The 19,042-nt window shown below is 37.8% G+C and overlaps 1 protein-coding gene across 1 annotated transcript in view; it reads right to left on the reverse strand.

Annotated features, from left to right (window-relative positions):
• LOC107596045 (testis-expressed sequence 10 protein homolog) overlaps nucleotides 1–18,811 on the reverse strand; it is a 25,340-nt gene extending 6,529 nt beyond the window's left edge. Inside the window, exons 1-12 of the mRNA XM_016286655.1 lie at nucleotides 18,724–18,811; nucleotides 18,028–18,237; nucleotides 17,341–17,849; nucleotides 17,026–17,235; nucleotides 14,685–14,931; nucleotides 14,491–14,603; nucleotides 13,668–13,930; nucleotides 13,451–13,589; nucleotides 11,690–11,859; nucleotides 10,870–11,047; nucleotides 4,834–4,922; nucleotides 4,610–4,743 (exon numbers count right to left, since the gene is read on the reverse strand). Of these exons, the coding sequence (XP_016142141.1) occupies nucleotides 4,610–4,743; nucleotides 4,834–4,922; nucleotides 10,870–11,047; nucleotides 11,690–11,859; nucleotides 13,451–13,589; nucleotides 13,668–13,930; nucleotides 14,491–14,603; nucleotides 14,685–14,931; nucleotides 17,026–17,235; nucleotides 17,341–17,849; nucleotides 18,028–18,210 (2,235 nt within the window). The 5' untranslated portion in view covers nucleotides 18,211–18,237; nucleotides 18,724–18,811. The remainder of the gene's footprint in view (nucleotides 1–4,609; nucleotides 4,744–4,833; nucleotides 4,923–10,869; nucleotides 11,048–11,689; nucleotides 11,860–13,450; nucleotides 13,590–13,667; nucleotides 13,931–14,490; nucleotides 14,604–14,684; nucleotides 14,932–17,025; nucleotides 17,236–17,340; nucleotides 17,850–18,027; nucleotides 18,238–18,723) is intronic.
• Nucleotides 18,812–19,042: the final 231 nt, after the last annotated feature.

The raw sequence follows: 19,042 nt of genomic DNA on the forward strand, positions 1-19,042 counted from the left end.
AGACAGACAGATAGATAGATAGGTGTTAAATAGATGGATAGATAGACAGATAGATATAGATAGATAGATAGAGACAGACAGATAGATAGATGTTAGATAGATAGACAGAGACAGACAGACAGACGTTAGATAGATATATAGACAGAGACAGACAGACAGATAGAGACAGACAGACAGACAGATAGGTGTTAAATAGATGGATAGATAGACAGACAGACAGATAGACAGACAGATAGATAGATAGACAGATAGATAGATAGATAGAGACAGACAGACAGACAGGTGATAAATAGATGGATAGATAGACAGACAGACAGACAGACAGATAGATAGGTGTTAAATAGATGGATAGATAGACAGACAGATAGATAGATAGACAGAGACAGATAGATCGATAGATAGATAGGTGTTAAATAGATGGATAGATAGACAGACAGACAGATAGATAGACAGATAGATAGATAGATAGATAGATAGATAGATAGATAGATAGAGACAGACAGATAGATAGATGTTAGATAGATAGATAGATAGAGACAGACAGACAGACAGACAGACAGATAGACAGATAGATAGATAGATACATAGATAGGGCATTAAATACGAGTTATAATTTGTCACTCCTCATGCCCGTGTACATCTGCAAAATAGTCTGAAATTAATTCCTGCATTAAACCAAACATTTATTTTTAAAAATCAAGCCAAAGGCTAGGTAAAAGGACTAAACAGATTTTAGGAACATAAGTCATCTTCAGAGAAGAGTCATATTACAGACTGAAAGCTGACAGAGAGATGAGACTTTTTCCTATCTCATCTACACAGAACCTTTGAATTATACATCACAACATCTTAACATCTGACACACACGGTTTAGGTGAGTCAAAAATAAATCCCTGGTCCCAGACAAAAGAGAAGTCTGCAGAGAACAAAGAATCCTATAGCACCACACACACCCATATACAGTGACAGGCTCAAAGGGTTGTACCTCACCACTACGGCCGGGCTGTCGTAATGGAAGTTGACACTGGACAGATTAGCGATGCCCTGCCACTCTCTGAACTGATATTTTATGAGCACAAACAATAAATAAGTGCGTGTGAGAAAAATCTAATAGTGCTAATAGCATTAGAGCAGATTAGATTAAACAGATGAAGGCGGAGCGGAATGTCATTCAGAGCAGGTTATTATCAGACATTAATCAGGCTAACAGTGTTAAGAACACATTACGCATGCTTTAGATTAGAGACGCCTGATTGGCAATAAAGGAATGGACCCCCAGCAGCCATGCGCTCTCGCTCTCACACCACTCAAACTTAATTTGATGCTAATTTCCAAGCTATATATCTGAGAAACAGTAAGTGAGAATTTTCTTTAAGAGTGTGATGTGAAATCCCAATAGGATTAGAAGGACACTTTTTAGCACATTTTTGTGTTTTAGCACATTAGGATTTCTCAGCAGAGCTGTAAAAAAGCAATTGTTCTTATTTACTTTATAACATATTCCAGCAATGTAAACATGTAATAAAAATTAAATAATATAACACGAAAAATATTATATATACACAGAGATATTATTATTATTATATAAGATTATATATGAATTATTTATTAGATTATATATTTATTAATTATAGCTTTTCAGGCTCATCTACATACAGAGCTGTAAAAAGGTGCTAAATATTGCTTTAATAATAATAAATAAATAAAAAAACTTGGTGTTTCATATTCCAGCAATGTTAATGTATAATATGAAAAATCTAAAATAATCTAAAAAGAAAAAGTAATAGCTATATACATACAGAAATATATATGCAATTAACTTGTACTCTCTCTCTCTCTCTCTCTCTCTCTCTCTCTCTATATATATATATATATATATATGCAATTAATGTTACAATGCAATTTTACAAATATATATTAAAAAATCCAATAAATAGTTTTCAGCATTATTTAATATCTCCATTTTTTTCAAGGCTGAAAGCGCAATTAATGTAAAGTGCTAAATGTGTTTTTGTACAGTGATTTTTTTTTAATTGTTAAATATAATTTCTAATTAAGCACAAGTTAAGTGATTAAGTTGAGAGAAAGTGTTTCCTGTGCGTGTGTGTACGTGAGGAGGGAAACAGGCTCTTTTCCTCATTAAGGCCCATTATTCTCCATCAGCCTCACCTGCTGGCATCATCTCCCCCGTCACTCCTCATTACCGTATCAACGGTGATGCCAGCCGTTCCTCTACACCTTTACTGTCTGATTGACTTGGACACAAAAAATGAAAGTCCAGAGAAAATTGCATGGAGGAATTAGCTGTGTGTGTGTAGTAAAGGGAGGGGGGGCAGTGAGAGTCAGCCCCTGGCCTGAGGGTGTGGTTTTGTTGGGTTTTAATTTCCGTGTAAAATGTCAGGCGGTGACGCTGTCTGCTGGCTGGCATTAGCATTTGCTTTAGCCAGGAGCGCTCTGATAACCAGCCCTTATTGAAATATGGAGACACCTACACCGGTGCGATGTGATAAACCTTCCCCTGCTCAACGAACTAGCCGTCTCCGGGGGGGGGAACTAAAACACACTTGTGCGATGAATAACAACCCAAGTGGTCCTGCACTGAATCAAGTGAACACCTGCTTCTTGGTAGAAGTAAAAAATTTGCACAAGTTTGGCATGAAACATAGGGCTGCACGATTAATCGAATGCGATTGTCATGCGCATTTTGATAGTAATGCCGGTTCTGTAATCAGCAGGAAATCATCATCACGTGCTTTCAGATGGAGGAGAATTTACTACACATAGTTCACTGACAAGTTACACCAAAAAAATCGCAGATGATTTTATTGCGCGATTATGAAATCGAAGAAATCATTCGCGATAATGACAGCTGTGTTTGCATAGCTTCTCAGTGAACTACGGCTCTGTGAAGTAAATGCTGCTTCATCTGAAAGCATGTGAAAATACCACATTTAATAACATATTTTTACTCCAAACTCACTTCATAACGTCAGTCGAGTGTTTGAAATAAATCCTTCTGTGAGATGATGTGGCTTCTTACACAGAATAAGGCACGCAACATATTTCATAGTATTTAAGCAGTGATAAAGGCATTGCATTATAAATATACTTTATTTTAATGAAAATTATAATAATAAGAACTCCGATAAACCGTATATTGCCGTAGTCGTGTGTTTATTAGTCACGGTTTATAAATCGATTCCATTTCGATTTATCGTGCAGCCCTAATGAAACACGATGGGTGTGATTAAGGTAAACAGAATGACCGATATATATATATATATATATATATATATATTACATGATGTGCAACAACTCTGCTTGGTTTTTATTATTTATTTGCAGAAAAACAAATTTAAATTGCACACAAGAAAAATTATTTTTCAATTATGTTTTTTCAATGATTTTGTTCTATATTTACTAACAGCTTGCGCCAGCACAAACCGTCTTTTGGCATTAAAATAGTACTGTCAGGATTTACTAAAGACGCACAAGTGAGGAATTAGCACTGAAAAGGCGTAGAAAGTTATTTTTATATATATATATATATATATATATATATATTACATGATGTGCAACAACTCTGCTTGGTTTTTATTATTTATTTGCAGAAAAACAAATTTAAATTGCACACAAGAAAAATTATTTTTCAATTATGTTTTTTCAATGATTTTGTTCTATATTTACTAACAGCTTGCGCCAGCACAAACCGTCTTTTGGCATTAAAATAGTACTGTCAGGATTTACTAAAGACGCACAAGTGAGGAATTAGCACTGAAAAGGCGTAGAAAGTTATTTTTGCATCTGACCTTATTGAATATGGATTTGTAGGAGTTTCCTTTTCAGACGCAAAATTTATGGGAGGAGAGTATTAAAATGAATCATGCAACGTGATTTACTAACGTTTGCGCTCATAAAATTACTGGTATTTGCGACTTTATTTAACACCCAAAAAAGCATGTCTTAAACAATTTTGCGCCTGTGTCGTAAGTAGATCACCTGCACCTGATGAGCATCGGTTCTGCTTATTTGTGACTACGTAATTTGCGCTGCGCCTGGTATATTGCGTTGGTTGATACGTAAATGAGATGTTGAGCCTGCGTTCTTTAATTTAGTTGCGCGTCGTCAGTAAAGTGTCCATCTGCGCTGTTTTGGAATTGTGCTCTCGTGCTAATTTGCCCTGTTTAGTAAATCTGGCCCTTTGTCTTTTACAATAATGTGATGTCTTTAAATGATATTTCTTCATTTTCTTCAGTATTAACCTTCATATTTGTGATTAACTGTGACAGAAAAATTATTTGATTATTCGATGCTAAAAATGTTGTTTTGTGCCAGGTGAAAATAGAGTGTAATGCAAATGCATCTAACCAACAGCAGACAGACAAGCGGACTGACACTAAAGCAACCAAATGATTGACACAAGCCAGACTAACTGACAGAGCAGATGCGAGAGGACAGAGATGCTCACAGGGGACAGAGCGGGTGACAACAGGATTAGAAACATATGCCAGCGATTGACAGCAGAACAACTGACATAACACAAGTTGTTGGAGCGACTGAAGGTGGAGAAAGAGACTGGCAGATAAAAGAGAGAGAGAGAGAGAATCACCTCCACTACATCCCAATGGTGAAGGAACTGCTCCAGGGTGGTAGTGAATACGCTGAGGGGCGAGAGTGTGGAGGAGGGCATCAGGCCGTCTTCATCTGTGTCCTGGAGGGCCTGCAGCATCTCAGAGGAGAAACCTGAAGCACAGGATCATGGGAATACCGCTGTATCAATACCAAGTATGCTGTCAGTACTCATACAATTGAATGTGATGTGTGTGCGCGCACCTGTTAGTGTAGTGAAACAGAAACTGAGGTAATCTACATCCTTCACCGGCACATCCTGTGAACTGCTCGACCAGCCACTCAGAGGAGACCTGCGGGGAAGCACACATGCATTACTGTGCAGTGGTCCGGCACTAATCCACTCTCCCGTTACACATCTCACACTGTACTTGAGTGTGTGCATGTGGTGAGAATGTCAGTCTAAAAATACTGGCCATCTGAGCTCCTTCATTTCCTTTGAAATCAACCTCCAGCCACAAACACGCTCACCTTCAGCGAATGAGAACACTCACGGTATTAAGGATATGCTGAGGTCATCCTTACAATATGACAGACAACACTTACTGTTCCTTAAGAAGATTTTAAGACATTCCATGAACCCCCAGAGGGTTTTTTGCACAGCAACTCCACCTTTAACTCCTTAAAACGCCACCTATTGAATCAAACTACACTTCAACCCAGTGGTACATGCTTTTCATAAATACATACATACATCTTTTTTGTAATGATGATATCCACTATTTAACTAGAATATTAATATTGGTGCATGGTTAGCATCCACAGCAGAAAAACACTGACAATTATATTCAGCCTTTTTTATAAAAAAAACAAAAAACTTTTATTCTGAGGGATGCATTAAATCGACCAAAAGTGGCACTAAAGGTATTGACATCGTTACAAAAGATTTGTTTTTTTTTAAAAAGCTGTTCTTTTGAAAAAAAAAAATTCATTAAACAAAAGCATCACGGTTTTAATTAGTACAACTATTGTCATTAATAAGTAACATGTATTTCTTGGGTAGCAAATTATAATTTTAGAATGATTTCTGAAGGATCAAGTCTGTTGAAAATTCCGTTTTGCCATCACAGGAATAAATTACAAAAATTACATTATATTCAAATAAAAAACAATTACTGTATTTTTCTGTATTTTTGATCAAATAAACGCAGCCTTGGTGAGCATAAGATATGTCTTTTAAAAACACTTTTAAATCTGAACGGTAGTGTATATTTAAATGCATATAAAATATATATATTTTAAATACATAAATATATTTATATAAAAAATAAAGTTGAAGTACATAATTTAACAGCACTGAACAGAACTAGGCATTATATACTCACGCTTCTCTGAGAAGGAAATCAGAGAGAACCAGTGTGTGTGTGCCTGTGTTAAAGCTATTCAAGGACAATCCATGCAGTCTTATGATTCTCCCTTATAGATGTGGATCAGTCTCGAGGTCAATAAAGTGAATGAATATCTGATTTTTTACTTGTTTTGATTTAATTTCTCTTGTGATCTTGGAATGAACATGTGCTGGACTTTCTTAATACATACTGATTGGCTCATTTCCCATCAACCCATTAGTAAAAAGAAGCCAGACAGACACACACACACATACTGAGAGATGCACCAAGGAAAAAATTCTACTGTTCATTGTGTCTTTCTGTGTGCCAACCACACACACACACTCTATAGCTATACTATTAACCATTCTTGTCTAAGATTAGCAACACTTTCAGAACCCGATGGCCACCATTTCAAACTCTTTAAGAGTTCATCGTTTCGCTGATGTGATCAAAGCTAAATTCTTGTGAAGGACAGAATGTTCGGTTCATGTTGTTCTGAGGACTGGCTCTCTTAACGGCATGTCACACAGCTCTGCCATGAACAGAAGCGGTCTTAAGTGATGCTTCACTTATCGCGCAGGAATTCTGTCACGGGGCCAGACTTTTTCAAAAGTGCAGTCGGTGTGAATTCACATTTGTTTTGGAATTTTGGTGCGACTCTGAGCAGGAAACTTAATAATCGTTCCATGTCTCGTCAAAAGAGTAATACTGCCCTCTGTAGGTGTTCGAACACATTTAGCCATGTCTTGTTCTTATGACCAGAGACCTGAGGAAAGGCAGTGTATCCAAGATACACTCACACACCTCACTCTGGGACTCAAAGTCACACACTCAGTGTGTTCTCAAACATTGCTCCCATTAGGATTTGAGGGGAAACCACAAATATAAGAGTGGCTTTAGGCTAGTGACTATAATAAATGCAATGGGGACAGAGCATGTCACAAAGACACACACGCAGGCACTAAGGCCCTCAGCAACAACTCAACTAGTAAAAAAAAAAAATATATATATATATATATATATATATATAATTCAAACTTGGATGCTTATCATACCAATCCTCTTGTGAGACTTTCACCATTTGTTTTTTGTTTTATAAATATAAACATATGAAATTATCAAAATGTGTTTTTTATCATTATAAATGCAGAGCTTTTATATTGACATGCATTTTGTATGTGTCTTTTGTATGTGAAATCCAGTGTTATTTTAGTATTATTTATATTCTATAATGGTTTTTATTGATATTTTGTATTAGCTTTTATTTTTATATTTTCATTTTCGTTTTTGTTTAAGTTTTAGTCATTTTGTTATGTACTTTTGTCATTAAAATAAAAAAATGTATTTAGCTTTTATTTTTATTTCAATTTATGTTTGAGCATTTTAAATGCTTTAACTAATTTTATTTCAGTTAGTGGCCAAGGCAACATTTAACATTTTTTAAGGTTTAGGTTTTTTATATATGCAATTCCAGCTTTATTTTAATGAACAAAAACAATTTTAATAGTTTTAGATAACAATAACAACATTGCTGAGGCAACAGTATCTAAATAAAAAAGTTGAACTTTTTGTAAATGCATATTGCACTGGCTACCAATAGCTGCTTGCATAAAATTCAAGGTACTGATGTTTGCCTATAAAACCACTGGTTCTGCACCCGTTTACCTAAATTCACTACTTCAGACTTATGTGCCCTCTAGAAGCTTGCATTCTGCAAGTGAACGGCGCACTGTAGTGCTATCCCAAAGAGGCACAAAATCACTTTCACAGACTTTTACCGTAACTCTTACCTTCCCAACTCAATCCGAGCAGCTGAGTCCTTAGCCATCTTCAAGAAATGGCTAAAGCACATCTTCCATCTACTAATTTGTAAGTCGCTTTGGCTAAAAGTGTCTGCTAAATCACTTAATGTAAATATTATTAATTCCTACATTAAAAAGCATATATTAAAGCTAAAACTTGATGCAATGTTTGTGAAGAAAACTATATATTTGCAATTCATATCTGTTGTTTTTAACTTTTCTCTCTTTTTGGCACATTTATTACATTTTTACCTTTATTTCAATTAAATCAATTACTTATTTATATGCTAAGTTATTCAACAACAAAACTACTCAAAATGCCCATCCCTTCTCCTTTCATGACGGCACTCTCACTATAAACAAAATTTCTGAAATTCTTCTTGTCAAAAACGGTGCAAAATACTAAGTATTGTATATATTAACATACAATACACTAATATACGCCACTACTTAAGAAACCCACCCTTAACCCATCTCTTTTAGAGAACTACAGACCGGTTTCCCTTCTTCCTTTCATTGCAAAAACACTTGAACGAGCTGTGTTCAACCAAGTCTCTGCCTTTTGCATGCAGAACAACCTCCTTGACAGCAACCAGTCTGGTTTCAGAAGTGGACATTCAACCGACTGCCTTGCTCTCAGTTGTTGAAGCCTTAAGACTGGCAAGAGCAGATTCCAAATCTTCTATACTTATCTTACTAGATCTGTCCGCTGCTTTTGACACGGTTAACCACCAGATCCTCCTGTCAACTCTATTGGCAAAGGGCATCTCAGTAACCGCACTCCAGTGGTTTGAGTCTTACCTCTCAGATAGGTCCTTCAAGGTATCTTGGAGAGGTGAGGTGTCCAAGTCGCAACATCTAACTACTGGGGTGCCTCAGAGCTCAGTTCTTGGACCACTTCTCTTCTCTGTCTACATGGCATCACTAGGTTCTGTCATTCAAAAACATGGCTTTTCATATCACTGCTATGCGGTTGACCCTCAACTCTACCCTCATACCATCCTGATGATCCGATGATAGCTGCTCGCATCTCAGCTTGTCTAATAGACATTTATTGCTGGATGAAGGACCATCACCTTCAACTCAACCTTGCCAAGACAGAACTGCTTGTGGTTCCATCAAACCCATCGTTTCATTACAATTTCACCATCCAGTTAGGCACATCAACCATAACTCCTTCAAAAACAGCCAGAAACCTCGGAGTTATGATTGATGATCAGCTGACTTTCTCAGACCACATTGCTAAAACTACCCAGTCCTGCAGATTTGCTTTATACAACATCAAGAAGATCAGACCCTTTCTTTCGGAACATGCTTCACAACTCCTTGTTCAAGCTCTTGTTCTGTCCAGGCTGGACTACTGCAATGCTCTCTTGGCAGGCCTTCCAGCCAGTTCTATCAAACCTTTACAATTAATCCAGCACGAGTCAGCAAGATTCATTTTTAATGAGCCGAAAAGAATGCACGTCACACCTCTGTTTAGCAATTTGCACTGGCTACTAATAGCTGATCGCATAAAATTCAAGGCATTAATGTTTGCCTACAAAACCACCACTGGTTCTGCACCCCTTTACCTAAATTCATTACTTCAGAGTTATGTGCTCTCTAGAAGCTTGCATTCTACAAGTGAACGGCACATTATTGTGCCATCCCAAAGAGGCACAAAATCACTTTCACTGACTTTTACAATAAATGTTCCCACCTGGGGGAATGACCTGCCCAAATCAATCCCAGCAGCTGAGTCCTTAGCCATCTTCAAGAATCGGCTAAAAACACATCTCTTCCATCTTTATTTGACCCTCTAACTCTAGCACTCTCTATTCCAGGGGTGGGCAAACTTGGCCCTTCCAGGTCACTTTCCTTCAGAGTTTAGCTCCAACTCTAATCAAACACACCTGAACCAGCTAATCATTGTCTTCAAGACTACTAGAAAGCTACAGGCAGGTGAGTTTTATCAGGGTTGGATCAAATCTCTGAAGGAAAGTGGCCTGGAAGGGCCAAGTTTGCCCATCACGGCTCTATTCTAATTCAATTCTTTAAAAAAAAAAAAAAAAAACTTGTCCCTATTCTCTGACTCTATTCATTTACTAACTGCTTGTTTTCTTTAAAAAAAAAAACTTTTTTTATTCTATCTATTTGTTTTTTTATTCATTATACAATTAACAAAAAGCAAAAAAAGGCCTCTAAATCTAGCTTGCTCTATTTTTATTCTATTCTATCCATTTTCTTTTTATTTAGTATAAATAAAATATATATAATATATATTAACAAAACATTGCTACGTGTACTGCGTTAGGCTAACTGAGACTTGTCATAGCACTTGTATATCATTGCTCTTTTGTTGATTTTGATTGCTTCCATTGTCCTCACTTGTAAGTCGCTTTGGATAAAAGTGTCTGCTCAATGACTAAATGTAAATATACTAAAGTCAGCAATACCTCAGAATATTCTAAACTTACTGCAGTATGACCTCGGCCACACTGCGCAGTGACTCGTGGCTCTGTTCCACCACATTACGGCCAATCACGGTTAATGACTAGTGGTCACGGCAAATCAGAGTTAAGTGGGAGAATTGGCCATCCTCTGATCGTGCCGCACAGCGCTTGGCTGTCTCTGATTGGTTAAATTGTTTGATTCTATTAACAGTGAAAACTCTGAGACTGCTGTCTCCTCTCGGCAGTCGTAGAAAACAGAGTCACATTTTAAACATATCAGTCAGATGCAGACAGATACTCCCCTCCAGGGGCCGAGCTGCACATGCATTACCAATCTTGGTTAAACATACACTAATGCACGTATTTTTCCATGTTAGCAAGTATTATGTGAAGTAGCGCTTGATATATATATATATTAGTCCCCTAATTTTCAAGATACCTTTTTGGTTAGAATGCTGCCTTTGAAGATTGCTGCCCTAAATAGTGAATCAGCTTATTCGGTTTAAAATTGGTGTTGTAACAATACCACACATGGATCTTTTTCCCCCCTGGCTTTTTACCCCCATGCCCTGTAACCCATGGGAAACTAGATCTCTGATGCCCCAGAGCGGAACACTGGAAGCAGACATTAGGACTGCATTAGTGCACAGTGATGTGTCATAACCCTCATACCTCAGGTGTATGGTGCGTACTAGCATGGTGGCCAGGCTAGCCGACACTCTCCCAGTGTTGCAGACCTGACTGAGACATGCCAGAAGCTCTGCGGGAAACGTTGGCAGGAAATGGAGAATCTGAACCAGCCTCTTCTGGGAATCCACAGGCAACACCACCACGGAGCCCTCCTGTGGATCTACAAAGTGAGACATGCATATGTATCACACAGATGAACATAAACAGTGAAATGTTAATATAATAGATCTGCTCAGCTTGGAAACATTTTACAACATAAATTGTCTACAAATAATGCTAACCACTTTTTTAATTAAATAAAATCAATTAAAAAATGTTTTTAAAACTTTTTTCCCTTAAAAATTCCTGGCCCATGGTGAATTACCATTGGGGTTCCACAGATCTATTTTGAGATAGATTATCCATTCTGAATGTGAAACTTGAGAAAGGAAAGAGCTCCCTCTAGTGACATATTTATGTATCTGCTAAAGCTCAACCATGAGGGAATGAATGTCTGTGAGAAAGAGAGTAAGAAAAAAGCAAGAGAGAAAGAGGTTTGTCCTGTCAGTGATCACAGATAGACATTATTAGCTGCTGACGCAAGCTGCTGATGTCATGAGTGCTAACATACACAAAGAGAGTGCTGTGCTCCCGAAACACAAAACTTCAGAGAGCTGATATCACACTCAGAACCGGAGACGCCACCACTCTAATGCTCACCCTGACTACCGCCCGATCTCTTACACAAGACTCTCTCGAGCACACACACGTTATCGTATCGAGAGAGTATGTTAGACAGATGTTTGTCAGTATATATTCTTACCATAAATATTGCAGGCATTTTTCTGAAGACTCTGCAGAAGGTCTTTATTGCCCCTCGCAGCAGCTGGATGGATCGTCTCCAACAGTTGTGCTGAGAGCTGAGGATTCCTGCTGCCCAGCTGAACCAACTGCACCGGCAGTGACGCCAGCCAACGCGCCAGAATCCTGCTCCTGAAAGAGAGGGAGACTTCAGACTCGTCGCAAAGATAGTCAATTCACTTAAAGGGTTAGTTTACCCAAAAATGGAAAATTAGGCTGTGGTTTTACTCACCCCCGAGGCATCCTAGGTGTATATGACTTTCTTCTTTCAGACGAATCCAGTCGGAGTTATATAAAAAATTCTCTTTGATCTTTCAAGCTATTTAATGCCACTCAGCGGGTGTTGCATTGCTTCAGTCCAAAAGAACTTAAATAAAAATCGCCCATCCCTAAAAATGTCTCACACGGCTCTGGGGGGTGAACAAAGGCCTTCTGTAGCAAATCGATGCGTTTTTTTAGGAAAAATATCCATATTCAAAATGTAATAATCACTTTAATGTAGCTTGCGCCAACAGTTGTACATAGAAGCAGTTCCGGGAGCATGACATATGAGGTCAGCATTACGCATGCGCCGGTGAGTCTCATGAAAACCAACGTTTGTTTACAGGATCAAAGGAAGCAAAGTTTCCTTACTTTAGCAAAGGAAAACCAGTCTCCTCTTGGCTTATATCGAAATCCTCTGACATTCTTCTTTACAAATCCTCGTTTTGTGCTTCTAATTCTTGACCGTTGTTTTGTTTTGATCTCTCCGCTGCGTTTCCGTGTGCCCGAGCGGGAACTGCTTCTGTTTACAACAGTGAGCGCAAGCTAGATTTAAATGATTATTAAGTTTTGAATATGGATATTTTTCTTACAAAAACGCATCGATTTGCTACAGAAGGCCTTTTTTCACCCCCCCAGAGCCGTGTGAGACACTTTTTTTTTAATGGATGGGCGATTTTTATTTAAGTTCTTTTGGACTGAAACAATGCAACACCCGCTGAGTGGCATTAAACAGCTTGAAAGATCAAAGACAATTTTTAATCTAACTCCGACTGGATTCGTCTGAAAGAAGAAAGTCATATACACCTAGGATGCCTCAGGGGTGAGTAAAACGCAGCCTAATTTTCATTTTTGGGTGAACTAACCTTTTAAATACAATTCCTTTCACAAACAAACCTGGACACATGGAAAAAAATGGCAAAATTATATGACAACTAAAAAGACAGACTACACAAAAAGAATATATAAACATTAACATTGTGAAACAAAAACTGAAATATTGTGAAATATTATTACAATTTAAAATACCTGTTTTCTATTTCAATACATTTTGAAATGTAATTTATTCCTATGATGGCTGAGCTGAATTTTCAGCTACCATTAATCCAGGTTTTAGGTGTCACATGATCTTTCAGAAAATATTCTAATATGATTCAGTGCTCAAGAAACATTTCTTGTTATTATCAATGTTGAAAACGGTTGTGCTGCTTTATATTTTTGTGAAAATCACATCTAAAATAGAAATCTTTTGTAACATTGTAAATGTCTTTCTGGTCACTTTTCATCAATATCCAATATTCTTGCTGAATAAAAGTTTTAATTTCTTGTAAAAAATCGTACTGACCCTAATCTAAATGGTAAAGTGTGTACATAAATAACATAACCAGAAAGGCCAGAAAACACTGATGTTGAAAAAATGAGAGAGATCAGGGCCAGGCAAAAATGGTTGGTGGGTACCTACCGGGCAATATGAGGGTGGTTCTGATGCTCTTGAATGTAGAGCTGACTGAAAAAGTGCAGCAGCAAAGTGCGGACGCTCACAGCCAGGTTCCTCTGCTGGTACTGCACATACACAGCCTGCAGGAGATCGTCGGTCACCACTGAAAAAACACACACATGAACATTTTAAATTCAGCAGACCTTTATTTTAAAAAAAAAGCAAAGAAAACCGGCCTCACCGCGGCTGCGCTGGGTGACAATCATCCTCCACACCACCTCCAGTAAGGCTGCCAGGTGCTTTGAACTCAGCTTGCCCCCACTGGACAAGGTCTCCCTAATAAATCCCCTGATTGGTCCGAGCCAATCAGCATCTTCGGCTTCTACGTGATCCTGGCCCCTAAGACTGAGTGTCACCATAACTTGGCACAATGTCACGTTTAGGGCCAACGGTTCCACATTGCCTCCAGCAACCGTTCCAGCTGCTACCTGCTGCTGCCTAATCCTGAAGACAAATTAGAGTGATAATTACCCCCTTATAGAGCAGTAGTTCTCAGTCGCTTTTGCATTAGAAAGCTTCCAAGGGGGCTGCAGGATTAAAATTATTTCAATTAATATTAGTAGTAATAGTAATAGTAGTAACTAACATATGATCATTGCTTTCAGTAAAAAGCTCAGGTTGCTTTGAATACGATTTATAGAGTGTAATTTACTATAATGGATAATTGGGTAATCTACTATAATGTAATTTGAACTGCATTTTTTATTTTATAATGTATATAATTTTTATTTTGTTATTATTTTACACTTTTTGTTCAACTGATATACGAGGGATAGGGGAATAGAGGTTTTTTTTGTTTGTTTTGTTTATAAAATATGACATGCTTTAAATAAAATACATAAACTGAATTTAAAACGCTAAAAAATTTAAATGTAAATTAATATTCAAGTACATACAGTTCTTGAAACTTCTGGAATCACAAAAAACGAAATGTGGTTCATTAATTTACATATACCAAAACACTCTCGGTTTCCATTAATAAAACTTTTGGACTTTTTGGTCACCTCTTTCCATCAGCTTTCTTCCTGTGTCTTGCCACCTCCAGCAGGCCATAGGGGAAGTTCTTCATGAAGTGGTGTTTGAAATCTGTCAGGTATGAATTCCGGAACCAGGCGTCCTGCAGGGTACAGCAGAAACAGGGTTTATGTGATAATTATGTGTGGTTTATGTGGCTATATAACATTTTAAGTGTATGTACCAGTATGTCCTGTTGATCTCTCTGTGGGGTAAGTCTTCTCAGTAACTGCAGTATGGTGAGGATCTGGAACATAAGAGCCATGGCCTCTGCTGAGAGCAGGTGGCCGCTGTCTGTCTGCACACGATCTCCACCTGCCGCCTCCACCCAGATCTCCAGCATCAGAGGCACCAGGGTTCCTGCAAAGCCCTGCACCGTCTCAGCCGAGCAGAGCTCCTTATTCATTCCAGCCACTGCCTTAGAGTCCGGCCTGCACAAAACCAACATAACCAGGAGCTGTATACTGTAAACACATGGCCTTTCTGTCTTTTGATCAAACTGAAAAGAGTACAAAGTCTCAGCGATATAATGGGACAATACTCTTGTGCAAATTTTGTTACCTGACCATGATAATATTGTGTTGCTATTCAGGACAGCTTGCCAGTTTATGCAGTCTGACATTCTGTTTTATTCTGTAATTTGTAATGCATCAAATCCAGATGGGTTGACAAAAAAAATCCCCTTTGTTACAAATGTATGTAAAGTGTAGTGAAACATTGTCAAATTAGCTCCTCTAGTTCAAACAGCAGAGCATGGAGCAAACAAAAATGCATATATCTTGAATGCAATGTAAGTCACTTTGGATAAAAGTGTCTGCCAAATGCATAAATGTAAATGTTATTTGGTAAATTAGTGCAGACGTGACAAATAACTGTCGCAAATAAACTTTTGCAACAATTATTTAAAATTTAATAGATATTTTGTGTGAGCAAATATGCGGTTTCATCAGTTAGCATGCAGTTAGCTAAGGTCATAATAAAATCTCTCTTTGAAGTAATTTGTCTGTTATGTGATTTTAAATTAATTGGGAACCATTTATCACACTGTTCACCAATATTAACCCATTTACAGTACAAAAATATGATGAGATTAATCATAAAAAAACATTGTATTGTTGAATCTACTGCCTGCTCAAGTTTCATTTCGCTAGTCACATGAGACTGTTTACTTGTTGCCAAATTATCCATTTAATAAGTTACCAGATGCTGGCATTGTACTGAAGACAATTTTTTGGTATTCTAATCAGCCCTGTTCTATACAAAAATATATATAGCTAGCTATAGACATTTATACTTAACTATATAAACCAGAGGTACCCAAACTTTTTACTACAAAAAGCCAAAATCAAACTTGATAGAGCGTGATGGGCCAAAAAAAAGGTTGCATTATGTCAAAACTTTAGCTATAGCAGTAGTGTTGATGCAGCCATGTCAGGGAGATGTTGTGTTTCAGTGCGAAAGCAAAAGCACTTTATTTGGCCTTCCGGAAGTAGATGCAATTAGAAATCATTGGTTAAGATTTATTTACAACAGAACAGCACAACCCAGATTTTCGAATTTGTGCAACGCATTTTATGGACAACAGTTTTTTTAACCTAGAGGAGTACAAGGCTGGCTGTGCACAATAGCCAGCCTTTAGCTATTTCTATAAAAAAAAAAATTTAACAAAAGGGTCAATTCTGACCTTGCTATGACAATCTGGCGCTTCTGATTCGGCGACTGTAAGTATGTTTTGTTATTAGTTTAAGTATTTGCTATTGACTGTTCAAATGCGGAGTTTTGCGCAGCGGAGAGTAACTATATGACCCCTTTAAAGAGAAGGTGGTTAATCCTGATTCCTTTAATTTATTATTTAAATATAACATTAAAAACGACTTTGCAATGTGCCATTTTACTGTACAACAAACCTTACATTACAGTGAATACGCATAAACAATATTGACTTTGTAAAACAATTTTCTTAACAACCTTAATGCTTGTCTGTGTGCCACTCCCTAAATCTCGCCATTATTGTCTGTGCACTAAGAATAAAGAATAGAATTCTTTTTTTTTTATTGATTTATTTTTGGCATTTTATGACTTTTATTTAGATAGAACGGTAGGTCGACAGGAAGCGAAGTGTGTGAGCGGGAGAGGGGGTGGGATCGGGAAAGGTCCACGAGCCGGGACTCGAACTCAGGACACCCGAAGCGCAAAGGCGCTACATGTCGGCGCGCTGCCCACAAGGCCATTGGCGCCGACTGCATTTAGTTTTTTGATTAAATTAATATATTCTCTACATTTACAATGTACAAAATAAGACAATTAAATGCTAAAACCAAAAGATAAACTAGAAATTGATAAAAAAAAAAAAAATTTGTGATATACTGCACGGCAAGACAAATCAAATGTCATTGGGCCCTAGTTTGGGCACCTCTGATATAAACATAACTTTCATGCAGTATTCAGTCTGTCTACATGGAGGACATATTGATAATGGATAGAGAAATGAGTCTGCAATCATTTACTGTAACAATTAAACATACCTTAGCCGATAAGTGGAATGTGAGGTGGGAACGGCTCCAGAATTTTCAAACACTTGGATCCTGCCCTTGCCAAAGACATGCTCCTCCCAACTCACATCCACAGATGTCACCGAGCCTTTCTCTCCAGCCCACATTCCAAGGCCAATCATGCTGGTCACACCTTCCTCCAGAGGTCTTTCCTCAACAACTGCCTGCAGAAAACTCCCCAACCTGAACGAATACATAAATTATTAATAAATAATAAGACAGCAAACGACACAGAAAGAATGGGGAGAAAAAAGGACTGAATTAAATTTTTTTGGGAATGCAACACACCTGAGCAGCACAGTGAGTCTCCATTGTTGTGCTGTTACGGAGCGATTTGTGCTGATAGTCAGAGCAAAGCCCCCTTTCCCGGATTTATCCTGCCCTGTTCCAGCTTTTCGCTTCTGGGAGATGAGCTCTAGAAAATTTGTCAGAAGAACCGTATGCCTCTGAGAAAGAAGTCCAGGATAGTGCTCCAGCAGCACATCCAGGACCCGGAGAGCATCTTCCTGGATTGCTTCTGAGATGTGAGTCATGGCACAAGTGAGGTGGGCACTGAGCAGAGGGAAGAAGGGAGCTACACGTTCGGCGGAGATGCACTGAGCGATGAAACGCAGCAGACGCACTGCAGCTGCTCGCACAGAGCCATCTTTGTCGGTGAAGAGTGCCGCCACCTCAGAGAGCACCGCTGATGCATGCAGCTCAATCAGAGTAGGCTGAGCTGACAGCAACACCCGTAAACCCACCAGAGCTCCCTGCTTTATGTTACTGTTGATGTGGTGTAGCTTGGACAACAGATCCTGAGAGAGTGGGGGGAAAAAGTTCCAGTTACTCCAGTTGTGTAACTGTCAATGCAGATGAGTCAAAATAAAGGTGCATCTTTACAATATTATGTTGCATTTGATTGATGCATTGATTCATACAGATGTATTTTTACACCCCTATAATAAACCACAAAAGATTGTGTGTTTTATGTACCTTAATGTCAAGCTGCCTGTGCGTTGTTGGCCCTGAATCCGCATGCTTTAGCTGCTCTGGTAAATGGATAGCTTTTGATTTGAAGTTGACGTTTGTTGCATTTTCTGCTTTTGGCTTCTTTTTGCCAACCTTTAGCTGAATTTTCTGAAAATCGCCTTGCCTTTTTTGCTTTTTCGCTTTCATTCTTCAATCGTTAAAGAAAAAAAAGAACTGGAAGGAAGAAAAACAAAGCAACAGTAATATGGATTTCGTATTATTCAATTAAAATGTATATTTTAGAATAAATAAACATCATCATCTTCAGAATTCTTTAGTTAAGCTATTCCCAAAATAAAATCGATATAAAAAATTTAAAGCAAGAAAATGTGAAATTACACCAAACTAAACATGCAACGTTTAATCCTCAGTCTTCTCCAGCTTTTTACATATCAATTGTACGTTTAAATAGAACTTCACAAGAACAACATTTCTCATAAATATATATATATATATATATATATATATATATATATTAACACATTTGCACGTTTGATAACGTATGCATGTCATTTGACTTTTGCACATATGCATAAGCGTGGCTGTACGCAGCCATAATTATCAGCGATTAACCTCATTGCACATCATTTACTCATTTACTCAGCTTAAAAACAAATACCACAAGAAAACTAAGACTAAAGATACATTTATTTCACTGACCCCAGATAATCACGCGTGCTGCTGTTGAGTCATTAGGGGTCCATCAACCTCTGTTGAGAAAATACTCCGCCTAAACAGATGCCTGATTACATTTAACACAGCAGCATTTTTATTTCAATGTTTGCTAAATAAATACAGATATCTAAGCACTTATAATATATTTTATATTAATTTAAACGTCTATATAGATACTGCAAATTAGTCCCAAATCAAGATTGTACGGCAGTCTTTGTCGGGAGTCGAATAAAGCTCGCTTCAGAATAAAGGTTTTGGTTGTGGTTCCATTCCAGTTCTCTTTACTTATGTGTCCCAGCGGTTT

This window comes from Sinocyclocheilus grahami, unplaced genomic scaffold, assembly GCF_001515645.1.
Source record: "Sinocyclocheilus grahami isolate Dianchi unplaced genomic scaffold, SAMN03320097.WGS_v1.1 scaffold11.1, whole genome shotgun sequence".
NCBI classification, from domain to species: Eukaryota; Metazoa; Chordata; class Actinopteri; order Cypriniformes; family Cyprinidae; genus Sinocyclocheilus; species Sinocyclocheilus grahami.